The sequence below is a fragment of the Alligator mississippiensis genome, chromosome 8, assembly GCF_030867095.1.
Source record: "Alligator mississippiensis isolate rAllMis1 chromosome 8, rAllMis1, whole genome shotgun sequence".
Lineage (NCBI taxonomy): Eukaryota > Metazoa > Chordata > Crocodylia > Alligatoridae > Alligator > Alligator mississippiensis.
This window is the reverse complement of record NC_081831.1, coordinates 35,679,339-35,705,815: the sequence shown is the minus strand read 5'-3', so window position 1 is coordinate 35,705,815 and position 26,477 is coordinate 35,679,339. Positions and strand designations below refer to the sequence as shown.

At 46.3% G+C, this 26,477-nt stretch overlaps 1 protein-coding gene across 1 annotated transcript in view; it reads left to right on the top strand.

The window, feature by feature from the left end:
- The window catches only part of LOC102560293 (endothelin receptor type B), a 33,951-nt gene extending 7,875 nt beyond the window's left edge, over window positions 1-26,076 (top strand). The window contains exons 2-8 of the mRNA XM_006258420.4: window positions 1,326-1,866; window positions 11,672-11,784; window positions 13,348-13,552; window positions 14,324-14,473; window positions 17,174-17,307; window positions 18,593-18,701; window positions 20,578-26,076. Of these exons, the coding sequence (XP_006258482.1) occupies window positions 1,414-1,866; window positions 11,672-11,784; window positions 13,348-13,552; window positions 14,324-14,473; window positions 17,174-17,307; window positions 18,593-18,701; window positions 20,578-20,727 (1,314 nt within the window). The 5' untranslated portion in view covers window positions 1,326-1,413 and the 3' untranslated portion in view covers window positions 20,728-26,076. The remainder of the gene's footprint in view (window positions 1-1,325; window positions 1,867-11,671; window positions 11,785-13,347; window positions 13,553-14,323; window positions 14,474-17,173; window positions 17,308-18,592; window positions 18,702-20,577) is intronic.
- Window positions 26,077-26,477: the final 401 nt, after the last annotated feature.

The following is a 26,477-nucleotide window of genomic DNA, read 5'->3' as shown; positions in this document are numbered from 1 at the left end:
GGCTTGCACTTTGGTCTCTACATCCCAGGTAAGTGCTTAGTTACTGGACTAATGGCTGTTCTGAGGTGGCAAGGGTCTTTCTCTGCAAAGAATCTTAGGGAAATCCTGATTTCATCCCAATGTGTAACAAAAAACTTGCAAAAATGTTTGCATGCTGGGAAAGCCATTTTTATCCAACTCTAGTCCGAAGACCTAAATTCTATTCTTGGCTCTGCCATGGACTTGCTGCGTGAGCTTAGAGAAGTCATGTGCTATCGAGTTTTCTCTGTGGCAGCTTCTGTGTGCAATACTAACTTACTGCTTTGAGCACAGTGATTTTGAACAGATTAATGACTGGGAAATGTGTTGAGATCCTTAGGTGGAAGGTGGTATTGATGTACTAAATGATCTTTCAAAGATTTGGCTGTGACATGGAAAGTGCAATCATCTCTGCTGATGTATATGTGCATTTTAGGAGTGCCTAGGGCAATGATCAAGATGAGAGCCCCATTATTGTGTTCTCATTAGTCAAAAAAGTGTGTAGCTTAGGGAGCTTTACATCATTCAGTATTTAATTGAATGTTATAGGATATTCTGAAATGAAGCTGTTCAATTAAAAACTATATAAATGGAGGGAAAAATATTCCCCCACCACATTAAGTGGTATGAGATGTCTGCTGTAAATACAACATACAAAAATCCTGTCCTATATTCCCAGCACAGCTTGCAAGCATATCTCACTATGACTTTTTTCTTGGCACAAGGGAGAGTTGTGTGGTAACTAAAACCTACAAGGGTCATGATGAAAAATAGTCATTTGGCTGCTTTGTGGGTGCCTTACATAGCTGGGATGTTTAGTAAATCTCCATCCTGATACCTCACCAAGGGCCAAATCCAGAACCTTCCAGGGTCAAAGGGAATACCTCCATCAACATTAAAGGAAGCTGGGTTGAATGCCATTGGGACCCCAACGCTCCAGAAACTATTACAGTATGTTGTTGCCATAGATGGTAGTTAAGCTGGGTTAATATGAAGTGTTACCAAATGGGTTGAAGATGAGGAATGACTTAGTAGACAGGTTATTAATCTGTGCTTTTGGAAATGCACATTCAATTCTTTGTTTGATGACCTTGAGTAAGTCATGTAGTTTCAGATTCTTAAAGGTATTGAATTTTCACTGATTGTAGAAGAGGTTAGGTAACTTTAAAAACCCAGACCTTAATCTGCTCTCTCAAGAGTAATGAAAATGACAATGCAGTTCCACCAATGAAGCACTTAGTTCATTTGTTCAAATTTATCAAGTTTCCAGTTCCCCTGATAATATGTTTTTGCCTCATTCTCTACAGGTAAAGCTGAGACCAAGCAAGGACATTTTTAGCACTGCGAGCAAATATACATATAAGAGTCTGGAGGGGGTCTGATACTCAGTCATCAATGGCTAGAATCCCAGCCTCTGTAGCACTAGCCATATGCCTGACTTGCTTTTTCTCAGGTGTCTGTGGTCAGACACCAAGAAACTTCAAGGACAGTACCATACCATTTGAGGTTCTTGGCCAGGAGCAGGCCTACAGTCTTGTTCAGTCAAGATTATTACAGGATGCTACAGTCCCCTCCAACCAGTCAGATGACTTTCCTGAGAATGCCCAGCCACAGCCAGCACTGCCTCCTATGTGTGTAAAGCCTGCTGAAATCAGACACATCTTCAAGTACATCAATACCATTGTGTCCTGTACCATCTTTATGGTGGGCATCATTGGGAACTCTACACTGCTGAGGATCATTTACAAGAACAAATGCATGAGAAATGGACCTAATGTCCTCATTGCTAGCTTGGCCTTGGGGGACCTTCTCTACATCCTTATAGCTCTTCCAATCAATGTATACAAGGTAAGCATGATGAGGCACTAATACCATGTACAATGATATTGACATTTGGGGAAAGTGGCAAGGGGGACTTTATCAAATGAAGGTGCCGAGATACTACAGCATGGTATAAATACCTAACCTGGTTTAGCAGGGGGCTATGATAATATATCTGAGTATTGATTGCAAATCAAGAAAAACAATGTTACCCAATGAAGAAGTCACCGAGCTGGGGCCCAGAAAACCAGAGTTCTATTTCCAGCTCTGCCACTAACCTTCTATGGACAGGTCATGCACAATATGCTTTCCTCATCTATTCTGGGAGTAAGCTCTTTTCTACAGACATTTTCATACTATGTGTTTCTATACAGCCTGATACAGTAAAGCCCTGGTAGGTAGTTAGTTACCAGGTAGCCAGCATGATCCTAGGTTTCATACGTAAGAGGGAGAATCAGGAAACCTGAGATAAATGCCCATGTTTCTGCCTGATATTATTTCTATACATATCACTTCTCCTCTCCATTGCTCAGTTTTCCCATCTGTAAAACAGAATGATGGCAATAGTGCTTTCCTTTCCTTTTTTCACTTTGAGATCAGTGGCTTTAAAAAAAAAAGGCTAAACTGTTATCCATGACAAACAAGGTGTGTTCTCAGATAAAGACTGTGCATGAGTTTGTGAGAGGCTGAGTGTTTGTGTGTGAACATTTAATTAACTTTCAGCCCTTCTAAATCACTGCTTAAAGCCTCTGAGGAAAAAAAAAATATTATGATCCCACAATGCACAGCTTAGCTTATTCCAGCTGAGCCAAATATTACTCTTGTTGATTTTAAAATGTCCATTAAGCTTACCCTTCACCCTAACTTGATACTTTTTAGGGATTCTGAATTTGGCTGATAAAAATAGTAGTAGTCATGTAATATAGGACTTCTCTAAGGCTTTTGACTTGATACTGCACCACATTTTCATTAAGAGGTTAAAATCAGGAGTGCTCAAGCCCTGGCATACAGGCCAGATCTGGCCCCTGATGCCATGTCACCCAGCCTGTGGGGCTCCCCAGGGATTCACAACTTTGGCAGTGGAGGAGCAATGTCACTGTTTCCTGACTGCCAAATTTCTGGGGGCAGCACAGGGCCTTATCCTATCACATGGGGCTGGGCAGTGAGCAGCCCAGACTGATCATGGCATGCAGGCAGTATGGGGTCTGATCCTGTACAGGGAGCCAGGAGAGAGCAGTGCCAAGCCCCAGGGCCAGATCCCAGGACTTGGGGGCAGTGCAAGGCCCCAGGGCTAAATCCTGGTGGATGGGCTTGACACTGGCTCTAGGTCCTGATCCCAGAAGGCAGGGATGGCATGGGGCACCAGGGCAGGATCCTACAGTGCAGAAGCCCAGGGCTCAATCCCAGCACAGGGGGTTGGTGCAGGGCACTATCTGGGTGCATGGGGGTCTTCATCCTTGTGTGCAAGGCTCAATCTGATCCATGGACCTGCCTCACGTCACTCTTATGGCCTGTGGGGTCAAGAGTTTGAGCAACCCTGGGTTAACATTATAGGAAATCAACAGGGTGCATGTTCAATGGATTAAAATCTCACAGAACTCAACAATGTAACTGTTAATGGGGATTCATTGTCCAGCATATATACATAATAGAGTGCTTTTAGGGACCCCTTCTTGGTCTTATGCTAGTCAACAGTCCAAACTAGTTAAAACTAGGGTGCAAATATATCATGAGGGAGAGTAACCATAGGCACAATTTTACCAAGGGTTGTGGTGGGTTCTCAGTCACTGGCGACTTTTCAGTCATGAGTAGATATGTTTTTTTAAAGCTACACTTTAGTTCAAACTAATTAATGGTGGTTATAGGGCCTGTGTTACGCAGGAGGCCAGACTGAATAGTTGCAATTATTGCTTTCATCTTTGTAGGCTGTGAATCCTCACACAAGGTTTCAGTCTTGTGAACTTCCTTCATACTAGGAGCTGAATTGAAATGCTGTTGAATTGGCAGCAAGCCCCATGTTAGTTGAGAGCAGAGAACAACCAGGTGAGGGAGACTGGTGAAGGAGCCCTTCTGAAAAGACGGGTGTGGAGTTTCACCTGTGGTCCAGCCAAGAGGCTGCCTGTACATGAACCCTGGAAGGGGCAATCTCATAAAGGCAGCAACAGCCCTGCAGAAGTTGGGGCTAGGTCATATGGAGTGATCAGAGTCCTGGTCCTCCACACCCACTAAACAGGCTGTACTAGGGGGACTGCAATCAAGGTTGGACAGTCACTGGAGAGGAGCTAGATTACAATCAACTCTGTGGCTGCATGTGTCTTGTCTCCCTCACACCACAGGTCACCCAGCATTGAGGCACTGCCCTGAGGAGGAAAACTGGGCAGTTGTATCCAATGGCACCTCAGCAAAGATTTGTGTCTTGGAGCTTCCACAGTGTGCAGAGGACTGGGCAGCCTGATCTCTCAGTGCACCTGGCCTGACCTCTTCTGGACACAGTGCTTCAGGTGGGGTCTCACCAGCACCAAGTAGAAAGGAAGTATCACTTTCTTAGCCCTGCTCGTGATGCATTAGCTAATGCATCCCTGTATGCTATTAGCTCTGTTGACTCTAGTCAGAGCTCCCCGCACTACCATTTGGTAAGGATGGCAACTCTCCCTCACCTTGTGCTGACTGCAGCAACTCACATGCAGTAGCTGAGGAGGATCTGGTCCTTGATACAGTGCCACAAGGAGTTTCATCTCAGGTCAGCTTCCAGAATTGTTGCCTCTAGTCTAAACTATGAGAGTGCCAGTTTGAGCCTCAGCAGGAGCAACCTGTGGGATATGTGCCTTGTGGCTGCTTGTGGTGACACTATAGAAGTATCTATACAGCTCTGTCCATCGCTAATAAAATATTCCCCACCTAGTTAAGCTCACCACAGCTGGCAGTGAGGCAGAGTAGACTGAGAATAGACCTCATTGGCCCCCTCCAGCACTGAGCTGCCTACTCTACTGCATTGCCAGTCTCTGGTGCATGCATATAGTTGGAGCTTATTTTATAGGCAATGGTCCTGGTTTAGGTGGGAAGCCGTGTAGGCAAGCCCTGTGAGATCAGAGGCAAACAGAGTCTGACCTGTAGTGTCCAGCCACAGTTTAGGGGACCCTGCCAACTTGCTAAACCAATCTCGTGCTTTGAATTGCACATCAGTTTATCTGCTGCAAATCACCAGGCCTCTAGCAGGGATATGCAGAGACTGAAACAGTACATTCTGTCCCTTAGAAAGCTCCATTTCCAGTGGGTTATTCCATGAGACTGTGCGCTCTGGACACCTGTGTTCAATTTTCAGCTGATGCCAAACGTCCAGTTGAGTTTAGTGAATTCTACCCTAGATCTTATTTGGCACCTTAGCCTCAGGACTGTAGGACAGGGGTTGTCACAGCTGGTAGATGCACGGGCAGAATTGTCTTGAGAGTGAAACACCAGAGCTGCTGCAGGTCAGGGCAGAGATGTTGTGTAGTGTTGTGTGGGAGCCCAGAAGTACAGTAGGATGAGATACTGCTAGGGAGGATGGTGTTGCATGGGTAGAACTGTCTTGGGCTAGGGAAGCCTGATATAGCAGGTGTCCCAGGTCAGAATGAAGATATCTGGGTAAAACCACATGGATACTGTGTCCCTCTGGGGTTTGCAGGCTGAATTCAAGTATTTATCATCAAGTCTCAGTGGTCATTTATTAGTAGCAGTCATGACTGTATAGCATTCTTGGAGTACCTGGCATTTCATTTCTGTAAAGCAGCCCAAATTCCCTGTCCCAAAGAGCCTGCAACATAGAATACACAGATACCACAATAAGTAAACATACTACCAGTGTGATGTATGAGAGGGGTAAGATAGCTGAGGAAGACTAGAGATGGATCTCAGGAAGGTGCATTTGTTTTGTCCATTAGTAATGTTGATCCAGAGCCCACTGAATTCGATGAGAGTCTTTCTGCTAACGTCAGTGGCCCTTTGATCAGGCCCCTCTAAGCAGGGGCTTGACAATGCAAAGCACCTGTATGGCAGAGGGAAGGGTGGATGATGGGAGGCTTGAATGTGAGGTTGGTAGTTGGTAAGGAGGTGAGCAGTGGCATGGGTGGCAGAACAGGTAGCCAAGCTTCTAGGAAAGGGACTTCTGGAGGGATGAAGGAGAGTAAGTAACATAGGAAAACCCAGTGGCAAGAAAAAAGGGGAAATCAGAGTTATCACAATATGGGCTGAGGTTATCCCAGTAGGCTAAACCTAGGTGATTGCTATGCTTTCACCACCACAGATTTCAAACAACATTAATGGATATTCCCCTATTAAAAAGGATAAGAATGTGTACCTATTCCAAACGTAGCTGGATTAATGCATGGGGTGGCGAGGCCCAGGGCCAGGAGCCCCTGCCAATCAGAGGCCCCCTGCATGCCTGGGTTCCTGTGGGAAATGGAGGGTTTCTAGCCTGTAAGGGGCTGCTTGGGGCTGCTGGGAGTGAGACGTAGGGGGTGCTGTGTGCATGCTCATGGCCTGGAACGCAGCTGGGCAGTATGGAGAGCAGCTTCCTGCAGGTAAGTATATGGGGGAAGAGGTATGGGGGGCAGATCAAGGCTCCCACTGTCAGGGAGGGAGTGGGGCAGGGGCAGAGGCAGGGGCAGGGACTGGAGCTAGTGCTGGAGGTGCTGCCCAGCTAGGGTGGTACATGGGACCGAGGGCTGAGGCAGAGAGCAGGACAGAGCCATGGGTGACTTGTCCAGGGTGTGTGTGTGTGTGGTGGGGGGGTCGGGGGTCAGCTCACTGCTGCTGTGTATACCCCCCATGGGAGGCATGGAGGGGTAGGGGAAGGGCACATGCCCCCTTGGATTTGTGCGCAGGGTGGATGCAGGCTGCCTGCTGAGAGCTCGGGTCTCCTTGCCCTGCTGCCTTTGCCCCAGGGACTCCATGCTAGCCGTGCACCCCCTGCCTGCCAGGCAGCAGTGGGAGTGGCAAGTTGTGCTGTAGCCCCCAGGGCACAGGCAGCAGGGTGGAGAGCCCTGAGACCACAGCAGGCAGCCCTCATCTGCCCTTGCTCCACTCCAGCTGTGGTGGGGGGGGTGTGGCGAGGCAGGGAGCAGGGAGGAGAGGCAGGTATGTGCCACCCTGGCTCCAGCCCAGCCAGGTCAACCCAGCCTCCCCCGGGAGGCACAAAGGCCTGCCCCACCCTTGGCAGTGGCAACACCAGGAGGGAAAGGGGCCCCTCCTCCCGCTGGAGCCCAGGGCCCCAATAAATCTTAATCCGCCATTGGTTCCAAAGCCCATGACAATCGATAGATCCAGCCTCCAGTAGTGCCTTCTTCAAGGCCACAGAGAAGGAGCATGCAGCAGAGCAATGAACTGAATCCATATCTTCTGAGTCTGCACTGGTCCGGTCCTGTAGGGAGCAGACCAGGAAAGCCAAGGCTGCAACTGAACTCCAACTAGCTTTGAGCATCAAGGACAATAAAAAGTCCTTTTTCAGATATGTGGGGAGCCGGAGGAAAAGCAGGGGCAACGTTGGACCCCTGCTGAAACAGATGGGGCAACTGACAACTGACGCCCAGGAAAAAGCCAACCTATTAAATAGGTACTTTTTGTTGGTCTTTCATCAGTCCCACGGGACGCCCATGCCCGCTACGGGACAGGGAAGTCTGGGTGAGGGTGATCCCCTGCCCTCCATTGATGCTGACTTTGTGAAGGAACATCTTGAGAAGCTGGATACCTTCAAGTCAGCTGGCCCTGACAATCTTCACCCCAGGGTACTCAAGGAGCTGGCGAGCATCATAGCCCAGCCTCTAGCACGGATCTTTGAAAACTCTTGGCGTTCTGGTGTAGTGCCCGAAGACTGGAAGAAGGCCAATGTGGTGTCTATCTTCAAGCAAGGGAGGAAAGTGGATCCGGCTAACTATAGGCCCATTAGCCTGACTTCTATCCCAGGGAAGATCTTAGAAAAGTTTATCAAACAGGCCATCCTTAATGGACTGGCCGACGCCAACATCTTAAGGGATAGCCAGCACGGGTTTGTTGTGGGTAGGTCTTGCTTGACCAATCTCATTTCCTTCTACGACCAGGTGACCTATCACCTGGACAAGGGAGAAGAGATTGATGTCATATATCTTGACTTCAAAAAAGCCTTCAATCTGGTTTCCCATGATCGCCTCTTGGAGAAACTGGCCAATTGTCGCCTTGGGTCCACCACGATCTACTGGCTGGAAAATTGCTCTGGGGCCGGACCCAGAGGGTAGTAATTGATGCAAGTCATTCATCATGGTGTCCTGTGACCAGTGGGGTCCCCCAAGGCTCTGTCCTTGGACCCATATTGTTCAACATCTTCATTAATCATGTGGACACTGGGGTCACAAGCGGACCGGCCAAGTTCACCGATGACATCAAACTTTGGGGCAAAGCATCCACACCAGAAGACAGGCGGGTGATCCAGGCTGACCTGGACAGGCTCAGCAAGTGGGCGGATGAGAATCTGATGGTGTTCAACGCCGATAAATGCAAGGTTCTCCACCTTGGGAAGAAAAACCCGCAGCATCCTTATAGGCTTGGCAGTGCTATGTTGGCTAGCACTATGCAAGAAGGAGACTTGGGGGTCATCACTGACCACAAGATGAACATGAGCCTGCAGTGCGATGCTGCGGCTAGTAAAGCGACCAAAATGCTGGCTTGCATCCATAGATGCTTCCAAGCAAATCCCGGTACATCATTCTCCCCTTGTACTCGGCCTTAGTGAGGCCGCAGCTGGAGTACTGTGTCCAGTTTTGGGCTCCACAATTCAAAAAGGATGTGGAGAAGCTTGAGAGAGTCCAGAGAAGAGCCACGCGCATGATCAGAGGTCAGGGAAGCAGACCCTACAATGACAGGCTGAGAGCCCTGGGGCTCTTTGCCTGGAAAAGCGCAGGCTCAGGGGTGATCTAATGGCCACCTATAAGTTTATCAGGGGTGACCACCAGTATCTGGGGGAACGTTTGTTCACCAGAGCGCCCCAAGGGATGACGACCAGGTCGAATGGTCATAAACTACTTCAAGACCATTTCAGGCTGGACATAAGGAAGAATTTCTTTACTGTCCGAGCCCCCAAGGTCTGGAACAGCCTGCAACCGGAGGTGGTTCAAGCGCCCACATTTAACACCTTCAAGAGCAAACTGGATGTTTATCTTGCTGGGATCCTATGACCCCAGCTGACTTCCTGCCCTTTGGGCAGGGGGCTGGACTCGATGATCCGAGGTCCCTTCCAGCCCTAATGTCTATGAAATCTATGAGTCTCAATATAGTATACTATTCATTCTTTCCTTGCTGTGATTACCCTGATTAACACCAGTTAAAGTACTGAAAGATACAGGCCTGTCATGGTTATAAATCTATGGCCATAGCCTAAACATGCTGTTCAGTACACACTTAACAGGCACAAAGTTCTGGTTCGTTAACTGAATTTCCTGACTTTTATGCAATTAAAATCTCAGTCTTCAAGATACACTCATTCTTTCTTTTTTGCACGCATGCATGTAATTCAAGTCTGCAATGTACAGAAATGATTTTTGCCAGTATAATCCTGAGTCAGTCAGCCCAATAACTGGATTTCAAATGGTTATGTTCAGTTATAAATTAGCATAACAATCTATCATAAGTATGCAGTTTTATCACATTAGTGCCAGGCAGTATGCTAAATAAGTACTGTGGAGTGAACTCATTTCTGGTGTAATGCCATTGAGTTTCTGGGATGAAGTGGGCCCGCTGTTTTAGATATTGGTGACATGTAGGGGGTGCACATGCACCCACTGGGATTGGTAGTGCATGCCCTGTGATTGGCTGCTGCCGATGCTGCCAGCAGTGCTTGTGGGCAGTTGCCACTCGCCACCACCCCTGCACTCACTGCTGACACCGGCGGTCGCCAATCACCGCTGATACTGTCGGCGGCATCTGTGGGTGGTCACTGATTGCTGGTCGGCGCTCACTACCTTCACCCTCCCCTGCCACCGACACTGCTGCAGCCACCTGCAGGAGCTCCCCACTCGCTGCCGCCATGCCCCCACTGCCACCACCTGCGGGTGGTCGCCGTGCCCCCCCCCCCCCCCCCCCCGCCTCCAGGGGCACACATCGTTCATGATTTTAGAAAAAAGTGGGTCCCTTCTAATTGCAGACCACCTGGGTACCCTAGTTATCATGAATATAAAACAGAAGTTGTGAAGTTCAGTGAAGTGTAGGCCACAGAATGAGGGCAAGACTTCATTCAGCCCTGTTGTCTCTGATGGATAGGAAGCAGGGAGAGTCCTTTACGGATGGCTGTGGGAGGCCAGTTCTGCTTACCTTACTCAAGCATGTACCTTTACTGGCATCAAATGGGTAAAGGAAGCAAAATTTGGCCTGTGGTAGAATCAACATAGTTATTTTTGTTAGTTCCTCCTTTGTTGGCTAAATCCTGATCTCCCTGAGTTCAATTAGGAACTAGTCCTAAATGAATCTTTCTTTTCTGACTTGTCTGAGTCTGGCCAGCCAGTGACTTCCAAAAAATGAAGGATTACACAGTATCATAGAATCATAGAAATTAAAGATCATTGAGTCCAACCCCCCTGCTCTGGGGGGAGATACTGCTGAAATGAAATGATCCCAGCAAGGTGTCTGTCCAGTCTCCTCTTGAAGACTTCCAAGGCTGGGGACTGCACCACTTCCTTCGGAAGCCTGTTCCAGATTCTGGTCACTTTTGCAGTAAAGAAGTTCTTCCTTACATCCAACCTGAAACCATCCTCTAACAGTCTATGGCCATTGCTCCTTGTCCTCCCCTGGGGCACCCTAGTGAACAGTTTTTCTGTCAGCTACTGATATTGACCCCTTACATACTTATAGATGGCCACAAAGTCCCCCCTTAGTCTTCTCTTCCCCAGGCTGAACAATTCCAGATCCCTTAGTCTTTCCTCATAAGGTTTGTCCTCCAGGACCTTAATCATTCTCGTGGCCCTTCTCTGGACCCTTTCAAGATTCTCCACATCTTTTTTGAAGTGCAGCATCTAGAACTGGACACAGTACTTTAGCTGGGGTCTCACCAGCACCGAGTAGAAAGGAAGTATCACTTTCTTAGCCCTGCTCGTAATGCATCAGCCAATGCATCCCTGTATGCTATTAGCTCTGTTGACTACAGCATCACACTGGCGGCTCATGTTCATCCTGTGATTAACCATAACCCTGAGGTGCCTTTCAGCCATCATGCTGGCCAAGACACCTCCTCCTGACCTATATTCATGTCACTGGTTACTTCTTAGGAAGTTGGCCATTGCTTATTTTCTTAGTCTCATGCAATGAAATATTGTCTATTGTAGCTAGTATTGCAACAAAGAAACTGGTATTAAGACCTATGTTGATATTCACATTCAAGTTTGGATGAAAGACTGAATTTGGTCTGGGTTTGAATGTAATTACATTGAAATTCAGGAGCTGGTTTTGCAAAATTCTTGCTCCCTCTGAAAAATATCTCTCTTCTAATTATGAATCCAGCCCAGACCCAAACGCCTTAGGCCTAAAGGATTCAAATCCGAGTTCTATACATCTGACCCCAAAATGCCAGTGTATGGGTTCACATATTGGCATTGGGTCCATTACCAGCACATGTGACCATCCTTTTACATCCATGCTCTTGGAACATGTCTGGTTAACAATATAAATAGTGGTCCTACAATCCCGTGTGTAAACTGCCAAAGAGGGGACATGTAAGTTTTCTAATGATTTTGCCTTACTTTCATGGGCAGTTACCACCCTGGAGACAACTCTCTGATACTGAAAAAAGCCTGACGTCTATTAATTACATATGCTTCCTCCCCCACTCTCTCAGCTCCTGGCAGAAGACTGGCCATTTGGAGTGCAAGTGTGCAAGCTGGTCCCATTCATTCAGAAGGCCTCTGTGGGCATCACTGTCCTCAGTCTCTGTGCACTCAGCATAGACAGGTAACGTACCTATCACCACCACCACCACGTTCTCCTGCTGGACCAATTTAATCATAGTGTGGCCATTTACTGTAACACACCCCATGGCTCCCCCAAACCAAAGTCAGAGAAGAGTTTAATATACTGGAAGTTAGACTCAGGCTCGCACAGACGGTCCCTTACTGACATCCAAGGGAGTCTAATTTGGTTTAACACACCTGAAGGGGAAATGGAAAAATGTGGAAGTTAAAGTTGGCTTGGGGCTACTTTAATCCATCCCTTTGCAGTCCTTTTGATCAGGCCCGTTTCTTGCTGCTTTCTTATAGTTTCATAGTTTCATAATAGCTAGGGTCAGGAGGGACCTGAACAAATCATCTAGCCTGACCCCCTGCCACAGGCAGGAATGAATGCTGGATTCACAAGACCCCAGACAGGAGATCATCCAACCTCCTCTTGAATTTGCCCAAGGTAGGGGCGAGAAACACTTCCCTGGGAAGTTGGCTCCAGATTTTGGCCACCCTAACGTAAAATATTGCCTTCTGATTTCTAACCTAAACCTATTCTCCATCAGCTTATTACCATTGTTCCTTGTCACCCCAGGTGGTGCTGGGGAGAAAAGGGCTATACCTATTTGCTGTTGATCTCCCCTGATGAGCTTGTAGGCAGCCACCAGGTACCCCCTCAGCCTCCTCTTGCTGAGGCTGAACAGGTTCAGGTCCTTCAGTCTCTCCTCGTAGGGCCTGTCCTGCTGCCCTCTCACCAAGCGGGTGGCCCTCCTCTGAACCCTCTCCAGGCTTTCCCTTTTGAAATGTGGCACCCAGTACTGGACACAGAACTCCAACTGCGGCCTGACCAAAGTCGCAGAGAGGGGGAGCATCACCTCTCTGGACCGGCTTGAGATGCATCTTTGGATGCATGACAAGGTATGGCTGGCCTTGCTGGCTGCGGTCTGGCATTGGCAGCTCATGTTCATCTTGGAGTCAATAATGACTCCAAGATCCCATTCCGCCTCTGTGCTTTCAAGAAGGGAACTCCCCAGCCTGTATGTGTGCTGTGGATTCCTTCTCCCAAGGTGCAGCACCTTGCATTTGTCTATGTTGAACCCCATCCTATTCTCATCTGCCCACTTTTGTAGTCTGTCTAAATCTATTTGCCACTCTCTCCCTTCAAATGTGTCCACCTCGTCCCACATCTTAGTGTCATCAGCAAACTTGGACAGCGTGCTTTCCACCCCCTCGTCCAAGTCGCTGATGAAGATGTTAAACAGTGTGGGCCCAAGGACCAAGCCCTGGGGTGCCCCAGTGCTCACATCTCTCCAGGTTGAGTACAACCCATCCACCACTATTCTCTGGGTGCGCCCCATCAGCCAATTTTTGCCCATCCAACTGTGTAGGCATCAATGCCACAGTCGCTTAATTTATTAATGAGGATGGGGTAAGAGACAGTGTCAAAGGCCTTCTTAAAGTCTAGAAAGACTACATCCACGGCGATACCATCATCTGTTCTCCTGATGCTGCTGCAGGTGAGGTACAGAGTGTGAAGGGAAGGGAACAACTTCCCTTTGCATTCATGTCTCTTTGGCAGGTACAGAGCGGTGGCCTCTTGGAGCCGAATCCGAGGGATAGGAATCCCCATGTGGAAGGCAGTTGAGGTGATGCTGATCTGGGTTGTGGCTATTGTCCTGGCTGTCCCTGAAGCCATTGCCTTTGACATGGTGGAGCTGAACTACCGTGAGCAGATTCTCTGGGTCTGCATGCTGTCCTCTGAACAGAAGTCCAGCTTCATGATGGTGCGTATACCACTCCCTCCTCTGCCTGCAGGGGGATGTGATCGGGTGGGGGCCCAGGCACATCTAAGTTTTCATCCCATGCATGGCTGCAGAAGTGGATGGTATCCAGCTTCTCCTGGTCCTCAGAACAAGGCAGGGGATAACAGGATTGGGCAAAGTTTGGAAAGGTCTGGGATTTGGCTCACATGCCCATTTGGGTCACAGCGGGCATGTCTACATGTGCTTCTGACCGTGCAGTACCTGCCAGTACTGTGCGGTCCCAGTGGCACATGGATCATTTTTTACCTTCCTGTGCAGTATCTTGTTGCTACTGAGCAGTGGTGGCGGCACCATGGTTAGTGCCCACCAACATTATGTCACTGTAATGATGAGCTATATCACCATAGCTCATTGCTATAGCAACATAGCATCTCGCATAGACATGCCCTGGTGCCCTACTATTAACTGGTTGGCAGGTGGACCAGAGCTTTGGTTCAGCCTGTTGCAGAGACAGGAGCTAAATCAGGACTTGTCATCTAGATCCACAGCCACATTTGCTTAGGCTCTGATCTGTTTGGATTTATGCTCACCTCTAAGCCAAACCTCCCAAGCCAGTGTTCAGTGATTTCACATGGGCTGAGATGAATGTAAGACTTGCACCACTCATGTCTGCCCTTCCTTGGAAGGGTTTGATTTGGCCACTGTCAGAGGCAAGAGACAGGACTAGTTGGACCCTGGGATCCAGTCTGATTATTTCCATCATTCCTTATGACCCTTCTGTTTTGCATGCAGTTCTACCGAGATGTGAAGGACTGGTGGCTTTTTGGCTTCTATTTCTGCCTGCCTCTGGCATGCACTGGTGTCTTCTACACTCTCATGTCCTGTGAGATGCTGAGCAAGAGAAATGGCATGAGAATTGCCCTCAATGACCACATGAAACGGGTAAGGAAACCAGGAAAGGGAACCAAGCCATCTGCCAAGTAAGCTGCAGAAAGAATATAGACACATAGTGGCCCCAGTATTAATGAGTACAAAGTTACTTCATTCCACCCAAGTCAATGAAGTAGAAGACAATGGAGCTATGCAAATTTACACTAAGACCTGTGGCCACTACCTGTATACATCTCAGAGCTCACAGAGTTTGCCTGGATCAACAATGGTTACATGGTCATAACTTTCCCCATAGTTCCACATTTTGTCATTTTCAACACTTAACCTTTCATCTCCAGGTAAATACTTTGAAGTATATACAAGGACAGGCAGGTGGAGCAAAGCTCTTTAAAGTGCCTTAGGCTCAGACTAGGATTTTGTAAACACAGGCCTGTCTCTGGTCTCATTTACATTGAAGTTTACACTGCTGTAAGTATGATTTACACCAGTGAAAGAAGAGGAGAATCAGGCTCATTTTAATGACACTTTTGACAGGGATAAGTCAGACCACTGGTGACTTTTAGAACTTCATAAGCGGTAGCTCTCTTTAATGTGCCGCAGGCTGGGCAACTTGCACATTATTATATAAAAGGCACTGTGTTTCTTAAACTAAACTAGTTCTTTATTAACAGTACTATACAGAGAGATGCTTCAAGTGCTGCTAGTGTTCCAGGCAAGTACACACAGAGAGGTGCTTTCTGGTGCCTATTCCAACTATCCCTTCCTGCAACCTATACCTTCTTTCAGGTTCCATGCGGGTTGCTACATCTTTCCTTTCAACATATAATGCTGTTTCTTTTTTACTGGCATTCTCTGAATGCTAGAGTTAAAGATGCATAGCTCAGTGCAGGGACATGGCTTTCAACATCCGCCCCTGGCTAGGTCTCACAGTCCTTCAAGCCCACTGCTTTTCAAACTAGTCCTCTTTCCTATTTGCAATGTCACTGATGGTGGAGACTTGTTTCCACTGAATTGCTGTCCTCATTCTGCTGTGTCAGCTCTCAGTACTGCTCCTCTACTTTGTTTCCTCTGACGCTTCTCTATCAGGCCAGTTGATACCTATGCCTCTTTATAAGTCCACTTGGTCCTGGTCTTGTCCCCATCTATTCAGGCATGTCTGGTATTACTACACAGTTATCTTCAGTTTTTTTCCCTACCACTATCCTGAGTTGGTAGCTATCACATATGACAGAAGACAAAAAAACAAGCAAAATTCTGTTCTGATTTACTAATATCATGTGTACTTGAAAAGCACAAATTGAGCATCCACAAGAAAATGCTTTACTGTATTTGAAGGGAAGCAAAGTTCACAGATAGCCTCAAGGGAAGAGCAAATGAATCAATCTGTAGAGTGCCTCCCCTACTGCAAACAGTAAAGTTGTCATAAACTTTCCCCTCCTACAACACAGGACGAAAAGGGATACCTGGGTATAGAACCCATCCCCAGGTATGACTGGGTCTCTATCTCCCCATTACTAGGGTCTGTGATTGCTCATTCCACTGATACATTTGAGGGTTACCCAGGCAATAGTTAAAAATATCTGCATGCAAGAGTAACAGTGCAACATTATTCTGTCTCAGTCTGACTGTATATGGGAAGCCAAGGGACTCTAAAGCACAGTGGTCTCTAAATGTTCTCGATTGCCTGCTGGTTAAATACATGATTCATTATTACAGCAGAAAAAGGATGCAAAGAAGATGTCACTGTTTCATTGGTTGCAATGGCTGGCCCTTGTGTGTTCAGATCTCCTAGTAGCTTTCCATTGACTGGGGGGAATATTGGACTCAAGCTTGCTGCACCAGGACAGTGGTTAGCTCTGATGCTCAGCTCCAATACTTATTTTCTCATTCTTGTAAATTCCCTTATTTTTGGACATGTGTAGAGCAGTGCTGTCCAACTTCCTTGGTTCTGTGGCCTGGATTCAGCCCATAGGTCTTCTCACAGGCTAGATGACTCACCTTTGCTTGAAGAGCAGCAGCTGCTGGAGCCACTGCATTAGCCAGTGATTTGAGCCAGCAGTGTTGACTGAAGACCCCAAATTTGGTTGCAGAAAAAGGAGTCTTGGGCAGGAGGAAGGGGAAATGGTGGTGGCATTTGCTCCCTGAATTTCAGACCCCTGCCAATGCAGAGGGTCCTGCAGCTGCACGGACCGCAATTTAACCCCTTGCAGGCCACATGCAGTCCATTGGCCACCGCTTGGACAGCCCTTGTCTAGGGGGTTAAGGGAGACTACGGTGGATGCTGCCACAGATCTTTCCTCCCCCCCCCTCCCCCCGTGGTCAATCAAGCTCACCATTGGCTTGACTGAATCCAGTGGAAAGCTTTCCATTGATGATGTGTGCTTGCAGGGCTTTTGAGCGTGCATTCACCCAATGTTGCTCACTTGGGATGCACATAGGGTATTCCTAGCCACCGATGTTTTGTCCTGCTTGTACTGTGCTCTCCCTCCCACATCACTCAGGGTTTCTCTGAGTGTCCAATAATATAAGCTTCAGTGTAACAGGATCAAAAGGGATCACATAGACATCCAAAGGAGCCATGAGCCCTTATTAGCATTGTGCAATGATTACTACCATTTTGAGAACATGCTGGTGCTACAGGGGGCACCTGGGGATTTGAAAGGAGTGCACTAGTGGGTGCCCTCTTGCTCCTCTAGTTCACGCTCACTCTCAGCATGCACTGACCAGCATGTCCTCACTCATGCGTTTTAGCGCCGGGAGGTCGCTAAGACGGTGTTCTGCCTAGTGGTGATCTTCGCCCTCTGCTGGCTGCCTCTCCACCTCAGCAGGATCCTAAAGAAGACTATCTATGATCAGACAGACCCCAACCGATGTGAGCTGCTGAGGTAGGGGCTACCAAAAAAGTGACCTTTGCTACTGTACTGCACTTAAAACTTGTGATCACAGAGAAGTAGGACTGGAAGCAGTGCCATAGAAAGGGAGGGGGTGAGTGGGGTGACTGCCCCGGGCACCAAAGTTAAGGGGTGCCAATAGGTGCTGCCCAGCTGGGATGGGGGTGGGATGGAGCCATAACTGGCTCATCTGGGGGGACATGGGGATGGAGGGAGGGTGGCTCCCGCCACTGCGTGCACTCACAGGCAAGCATGGGGGGGTTGGGTGCCCCCTGGATCTGTGTGCGGGATGAGGGTAGGCTGCCACTGCGGACTTTGCTCTGGGCGACACTTCCTTGCCATGGCACTGGCTGGAAGGGACCTCCAGAGGTCATCTAATCCTACCCTTTGTCCAAGGCAGGATCATCCCTATCCAAGCAATCTTATAGAATTAATTATCTAAGCTCTACATAAAACTACTATCAACCCTGACACAACACAGATATAACATCATAACCTGGCACAGGGAAAGCAGGGGAACTGTGACAGACAATGTCCTGCTTCTGTAAAGGTTGTCAATATATGCTCAAATGATACAAGTAAAGGAGCACTGGAGCACCTTAGTCAAAGTCCCCCACCTTGGCTTGTGATTGCAAAGGTAAAGATCCCGGTACTGGGCTGAACCAGGGCACACATGATGTTGGGATCAAGGATCAGATCTCAGTTGCACTGTTATTTCCTGCCAGTGCAAGGAGCCATTATTCCACACTCCCCCTGCACCAACAAGTAGAAAACCAGGTGCCCAGCAACCAGTGTGGTCCTGGAGCTGGGACCAACCATCAGCTGTTTGGCAGTCCCAGCCCCAGGACTGCACTGGAGTCTTGAACTCACTCTAGTGCAGTCCTGGGGCTGGGACTTACCAACAGTCAGCTGATTGTGGGTCCTAGCCTCAGGACTGCACTAGGGCCAGTCCAAGAGCCCCATCATGCAGCTGGCATCAGGCTGCATAGCAGGGAATCTATCACATGTTCAATTTAAGGCATGATGGAAATTAGCCACAAAATTATTACACATATTTTGTGAAATAGTTTGTGGCTTATTTCCCACATTATAATGCCATTAATTACATGAACATGTGTCCAGGTTATTAAGTAAAATGCTATTAATTGGTTAATCACATCTTAAATATAATGTCTGCTAGGAGCCAGACAGAGCAGTGGGTTGGTGCACTGTTGAAACCTCTTATTTTGTGCTTAAAAATCTTCTATCAAATCTTCTATCCTCTCCTCTCTCCTCCCAGTTTCCTCCTGGTCATGGATTACTTTGGCATCAACATGGCCTCTCTGAACTCCTGCATCAATCCTGTGGCTCTCTACTTTGTCAGCAGGAAATTCAAGAACTGCTTTCAGGTAGGAAGCAATTTCAGTGACTCGCTGTAGGTGCCAGTAGTCAAAGTGCCCCATGACACTGCCCAATTTAGATCCTGAGAGAGGTAATGGAATCCTGTGGAGGTTAGCCAAAGCATGAAGCAGAATTGTTTCTTTCTCAGAGTAAGGCTTGAGCCTTGGAAGGACAGTTAATACTTATATGACTTGCACCTACAAGTCCTAAGCAACATTGTGTTAGGGACTGCTCAGACAATCAGAAGGATAAAGCCCCTGTCCCAAACAGCCTTCAAACTAAACAAACAAGCAGAGAAAGATGAGGAGAAACAGAGGTACAGAGATGGGGAAGTGGCTTGGCAAAGGGCACACAGCAGATCAATGACAGAACCACAAACAGAACTTGCATGTCTTGATACTCAATCCAGTGCCATTTGGTAGATAACACTGCCTCTCAGTGGAGTCACTGAAGTATCAGCTTCTCTTTGGGGAATGACCTAGTTGAAGCAAACAGTCAGCTATTTTTTATGGCAGAGGAGAGGGTCCCAAATGGTGTTATTGATGCTCCCATACCCACATCCTGCTCAGCTTGACAAGACTGTGAAGCAGAGTGAAGAGACTCAATCTAGAACAAACTGTGACTAACACTGTTTACCATATCAGCAAGGCTGGTAGCATTGGAAACACTGAAAGGACATGGGGGAATGAGCCAAGTGTAATTTTTATCTTTCCTTGAGCTAACAGCAGAGAGAAATGGTGAACAGATAACCCAGGGACTGAGATACCTTCATGCAAAGGGTTCATCAAATAATTTCAGATGTAATTAAATCCAAATCTGTTTCTAGATAATTTGCACATAAAGGTTGAAGTGGGCAAGTCTTACCCTGGTGAGCACTTACTCTTCTAAGTATGGTCCTATGGGATTTGATGTCATTGCTCATGTGAGTAAGGATTGCACAATCTAGTCCTAAACTAATCCCCTAAATTATCTGCTATTGGTAGAATAATTATTTATATTTCAGTAGTGTACTGAGGCCCTGAACCAAGTTCAAAGCCTTTTGTTCTAGGTACCGTACTTAGCACACAGAAAAATTTACAATCTAAGGGTTTGTCTACACGGGGATTATAATCCAGAATAGCTCTTCTGGACTAAACCTTTGAAATCAGATTAATTTATACCTGGATAGACAAAAGTGCTCTAGCTCTGGAGCCTTCTCACAGGGAGTGAGAAGCACTATTCCACATTAAAATTTCACCCAGATTAATGTTAATGAAGATAAAAAACTTAAATAGATAAGAACAAGGATTCAGCTGTGACAGATGGGGCAAGACAGTTAAAGTGACTTGCTCAAGATTGTGCAAGGAGTCAATGGGCACACCTACACAAGATACTAATACACAGTAGACTAATTCTACGGTGCAATTAGTGCTTCACAGCAAAAGCTGTGCTAATGAGCTATTGCATGGTAGAATTAGCCTACTGTGCATTAGCATCACTAAAAGAGCATGCACCAGCAGTACTGCACAGTAGCACCAGTTACTGCACATTTAGTACCTGTTATTACAGGTACTAAACTTAGTGCACAGTAACATTGCATTAATGCATGTGTAGACGTGCCCAGTGGCAGGGAAGGAAATTGACTCCACATCTCTTGCACCCCGCTATGTTTCCTATCTGTCTGTAAAGAACAGCTGAGGTTTGCAAAGTAACTAAAGGTATTTGGACACCTGATTCTTATTTTAAGGAGTCCTTAGGTATCTGCATTGATACTTTTCCCCAGGCCAAAACCCTTCCAGTTATTTAATCACAAAACATCCTTCCTGCACTGATATGCTTAGGGGAATATTTCCCCCTGCTTTCTAACACAGTCCAGGCTCCTAATCTCTCTCTGGCTCTTCACAGTCCTGTCTGTGCTGCTGGTGCCAGAGACCGACCCTAAGCATCACACCAACGGATGATAAAGGGTCTGTTGGGAAGTGGAAAGCCAATGGGCAGGAACTTGGTCTGGACCGGAGCAGCTCCCACTTGAGTAACAAGTACAGCTCTTCCTAGAGATACATAAATCAATGGGGAGAGAGGGAGAGGATGAGAGACAGCACCGCAAGAGATGAAAGGAGACGTCTATCTCACTCGCAGTCATTTCCTGGATGGGTCTGAATCATTCACCTTCATTTTACAGCTGCTGGAAACAGCAGGAGCTTCACTCCCCACCTTAACCCAACTCAGAGCTCAGCCATAGCCTGGGCCATAACTGCAACCCTAAACCTGCCTGTACTTTCATTCATTTATGATCTTTTCTGCACTCCTCTAAGGATAATTTGGTTTTTAAATCCACAAAGAGAAAGATGAGTGACCCTGGGACCACTGCTCTCCAGCTATGGGGCAAGGGGTGCTGGGATTGATCTCACACTGAAACTGACAAGGGACATCAGCAGGGGAAGGTGAATTATCATTTCCAGATTTGATCCATTTAAGAACCCAAAGCAAAACTGATGCAGCTGCATCACCAGCACTTCACCTTCCCCTCTTTGCTGCTGGGACACAATTGCTAGAAATGAAATTCACACCGTGGCAAAGAGCCAGCACCAACCCTAGTTACCACTTAAGTTCTATTGGAGCCCATTGGATTCACATTTCCTGCTGGGTGTTTACTCAGGGGATGAATTTCACCCTTTGTGTCCATACTGTAATAAAGGCAATGGCATGTATATAATAAAGCTTCTTAGGGGATGTTATATTCATAGTAGTATCAGGGTTAAGAACCTGTTCTGTATTTGAAATTATAGCTTATACACACACACGTGTGTGTAGGCTATATATATATGTATAGAGCCTACTGTAGCTTCTACCCTCCCTTCTATAGGGTAGCTTCTTTTCATTGTATCTTCTATTGTGAGAGCTGAAGGAGCCAGCTAGGTCTGTTTTACATTGGTGTTTGTAAATGCAAGCAAGGGAATGGCAACACTGGCTAGAATTAGGGTGAGGCTAGGACCAGGCAATGTCCTGATTTCTTCATCTAGTCTTCCACTCTATCAGCTTTTCACTTAAGCCTGATTTGCATCACTATACAGTGTCCCAGTCCTGGTCCTCTTTAGAACAGAAGCTATCAGCTCTGGTGTTGTGCTGTGGACAGATCTGTACTTGGAGCCAGGAAATTCATGGCATGCAATTTGTCAGTGAACTGTAGGGGGAAAGGAATTGCTGAGCACCATTGGTTCTGAGCAACACTCTGCCCAGGAACTTAGATAAAAGGAGCACTCCACAGTGTAGACTCATAAGGGACTATTAGATCATCTAGACTGACATCCTATGTGACACAGGTCAGAGAATTTCATCCAGGTCCTTCTGCACTGAGCCCAGTAACTCATATTTAACTAAAACATCTGAAGCTGAAGATTTCAAGAGATAGAAGAACCATGATTTGGAAGTTTCTTTCACTAGCAGGTCACCCTCAAGGACACAGTTCAGAGACTTCCCTAAGGACAATGCAGATTGGCTACTGATGGCGATTGTTATTTCATTTGAGTGGGCTCTTTCCCTTATGTCCATACTGAGGCAAGGCTCTACCCTGGGATGAGGTGATGCTATACTGACAACTATGCCATTTCTGCATTTTATACAGAAAAACATGATCCAGGCCATTTGTAATGGCTGAGCCAGCCATAGGTTCTCCATGCTGCAGTCAGGGTTTGTAAATCCAGTGTCCTAGACCATAATTCCAAGCATGATGGAATTACGGAGGAATATTTGAGCTGCTTGAAATATGGTATATAGAATTTTCCTAAAATATTCAACCTTTTAAAATTATTTTCATTTTCACAGGTCTTAGAAAAGATCAGCTGTCAGCATATATAATTTTCTTGAGATACTATGTGCAATTTTTGGTTATCACATTTGGGAGATTTTTTTTTAAATGTATTTTGCCAAACAAGGAAAGAGCAGCAAGGAAGGGAAAAAAAAAGGGAAAGCTAAAAATTAAGACAGCTAAGAAGGTTTCCAGTTCTAGGATTCACTGAAAAAGCCCTGAAAATTTTACCAAGAGAAACTGCTTTATAAAAAAAACAAACACTCCACTTTTTAAGTGAAAAAAGTTGACCAGACTAGTAATTCCAGTCTGCATGCCTCAACATCCAATAGAGCTGATTCAAGATGTTCTTTTCTTGTCCTCCTAAAATCAGTTGCACAGCACTGCTGCTGGCTTCCATGCCAGAGTGGTTTGTACTGGCAGATGGTGGAACTCAGATTCATCAGACCTCAGATGATAGAAAGATTTTAAAGCTGAAATATTCCAGGGTAGATGACACTTTCTCAATAGAAGTTATTTTTTAATCATCCTTATTTTTGTCAAGGTTCTGACATCTCTTATAGTTATTCATAGTTTGCAGGGGAACTGAGATGATCATGTTGTATATATGTACTGTATATAAACCCCATTCTCTTCCTTCCCATTCATCCTGTGATCTAACCTCCAACTGCTTTAATCTGCATATACCCTGTCCTAGACTCTGGAATCTGAAGTAGGGTTAAACTGAGCTCTCCATTAATGCCTAGTGGATTACCTGGTGACTATCTGTAGTTAGGGCAAGTCACCTTGTTCAGGACATGGAGCAGATAGGAATTTCTAATTGCAGGGAATGATGCAACTGGGACTAGAGAAGAGAGCAGGGGAAAGTTGAAGAAGAGGGAAGCACTGCAGAACCAGTGGCACAAGGGAAATGTGCAGCTTTGTTCCTATGGGAAAGGAAAGGATGCAAGTGGCATTTGACAATTGTGGTGGCACTGGGGACAAGTGCATGTGATGCTGCAGGAAAGGCTGCTGGCCTTGAGGCCAGCAAAAAGCACCTCAATAAACAATCTGAAGCAGAATGAACAATAGATACTCAACGGCACAGTTGCTCAGTGTGAGAACCCCATTAGCGCGTGCAGGTACACACAGCTTGATTTGCCTTCTTCCTGCCTATATGTTTCTTGACTCTTGCAGCAGTTCACATCCTGAACCATTTGCTGGCTGATTTTCAGGCATTTGTTTCCAATCTGATCCTGTGATGCCAAGATCACAGGGTTGTACTTAAGAACAAGTCACATAAAAAATTGGAGCTGGCAAGAGCCAGAATCTTCCCTGGTGTGAAGATCATGGGAACAGCAGTCAGAAGGGAGGCTGCCTCTGACACAACAGCATTGCAGAATATGGGATGGATGAAGGGGACAGTAAGTCACTTCATAAAGATGGTAACTAGGGCTATTTCTCTTGATCCAAGAGGGACTGAGACATTAAATGAGGACAAAGTGCTTAGTGCTTCAAAGGTATGGGGTTGTGGAAAGGGTACGTGTGTTCTGGCTTGTGGAGCATTTGCCAGTACATAAGCTGAGGAATGGCACCTTGGGCACATCCCAGCTGAGAGTTGTGATGATGTCTGGAACAAAGAGGGGAGGCAAGAAAAAAAACACAGATGAAGGAAGGGAGCTCAGTCTGTAAATAGCTGTAAACTTGCCCCCTTCCTTTTATGAAGCTGGCAGCAACAATTTGGAAGAAACGTGCCTTAGCCTGACAGTACACAGGCAAAGTGTCCAGAGTCCATCACTAACCCGTTATGGAAAGGTACCTCAGACAATACAACTTGAACTCCTCCCAACTTTAAATAAAACAACCAATTTCAGCTTGTGGTTCAGTTTCATTTTAGGGCAACCCTTGCTGTGTCATGCCCTATGCGCTTGTAGGGCTAAGTAAATTAATGCATGGCTCCCATAAATGTCAATGGGAATTGAGCATCTAAATCTCCTAGGCAGCTCTGAAAATGTTAACAACATTTGGGTGGGGTCAAAATACAAAATAGCCCATACTTTCAAGAGCCGCTCCATGCTTTTGGGGTACTGGAAAGAGCTGTCAACTGTTTGTTATTCAGAACAGACAGATTTCAGACGTAACAGAGGAACTGCAGATAACTGTATTTAACAGCCAGACACAGAGGGGAAACCATTCCTATTCCTTTTCATCCTACAGGAGCACTTTTAATCATTTCCACATTTGCAGTTGCACCCACATCAACATTTTCATTTTAAATGTTTCAAAACCATCTCAGAACAACTTGTTATAAATATTGCAACAAATTGGCTACCATGAGTTAATTCCAGCTCTGCATTCTGGTGCTCCAGCTGCATGCTTGTTTAATGAGGGCATCAGTATCCCCAAGTGCAGTTATTCCCTTGCATTCCACTGTAGCTCCCTCAGACTCCTGCTTCAAACACAACTAATCTCAAAGTTCAGCCAATAGTGCATGGAAAAAAGTTACTGGACCCAGTAGGATGCTCTAGCATTTTAACCCGTCTTTATCTCAGATGGATATGGTTGTAATTTCCCCAACTTTAAATAGCACCTTTGGGCTTAAACTAAACCCAGAAAGATTCAAGCTAAAAGGAAAAATTTCAAGAAAGCTATGAACAGGGAGTTATAATGGAATCTGCTTTGCAGACTCAAGTCTTCATTACTAGTGAAGTGCTAATGCCATGACATAGCCACATACTGTGAGATCACATTTCCATTGACTCTCCATCCGTTCTGGGAGGCACATGGCATCACTAAGAGAGCAAGTACCCTTTCTTCCGTTAGAAGGAAATTCAGAAAAGACAAGGAGGGCCTTACAACCAAACATATGGCTCAAAAAGGGTCACTTCCATGCATCTCAAGAAATCCTAGGAACTTATCCATCAGCTGCCAGGAGCCAACTGGGTTTCAGATTATTTAAACGACAAGGGTTTTGTTCTCTTGTCTGTTGTCTGTAGGACTTCTCAGCTGAGTAGTCATGGGATGAGCCTGTGTGTGAGTCAGTCCCTGTATTTCACCCTCCAGGGAAACTGCCTTCCTGCTTGTTAAAATACTTATTTTTGTTAAGGTCTCCCTTTCATTTGGGTTAGTGAACTTGGTGACCAGGAGAGACAAACAGTGCCATCTTGAGGCAGATGGGGACTGCAAATTCCCTTACACAGCTCAGTTGAACACCGGCCAGGAACTAACCAGGCAGAGACTATCAAACTCACCCCAGGTGTGCCCCAAACCCAAGAAGAATCTCAGCAATGTCAACAGGCAGCACTATAGGCAGGAAAAATGCCAATAGCTTGCTATGCCCTTCCAAGCCAACGGCTTGCCACAACCTTGCATCACATTGAAATGGACAAGATTAGCCTACTGCAGTGAATAGGGAAAGAAAGGAATCTTATTATGAAAACCAGGAAAACCACTGATTTGTTGACCTATCATCTGTGAAAGCAAAGCACTGCCAACCCATCACAGGGATGAAGTGTGTCAATTTGTATTTGAAAGAAACATTTTATAACAGACCACAACATTTTACGTCCCTCTTCTCTTCTGTATGTTAATAAAACATATTCATGTTTGAAAGGAAAGACTCTGGGTGTTTCTTACTAATGGGCAAGGGGTGAGGGAAGTGTGCTAAACACTTAATAGAATTCCAACTTGTCCTTCTAGCTCTTGTGTTCCTTTGGTGTCTCCACACATCACACACAATCTCCCTCTCTCCCTCCAGTGCAAGCATCTTAGCAAGAGTCAGTCAGCTGAAGGGGTAAGAATGATCACTTCACTCTTGATAGGTAAATTGATAGGTATCTATTTTATACAACATTACACTTTTTATATGTAATGATGTAGTGGACAAGATGCCAACAGACACCAATCTTCATACCTGTAGCCACTGTGCACTGTAAAAATCAAAAACATTTTGATCTTTAAAGATGATGACTCCACTGAAATGCACAACAGTCCTAGAGTAGCTTAGTGCTCTTTCTGC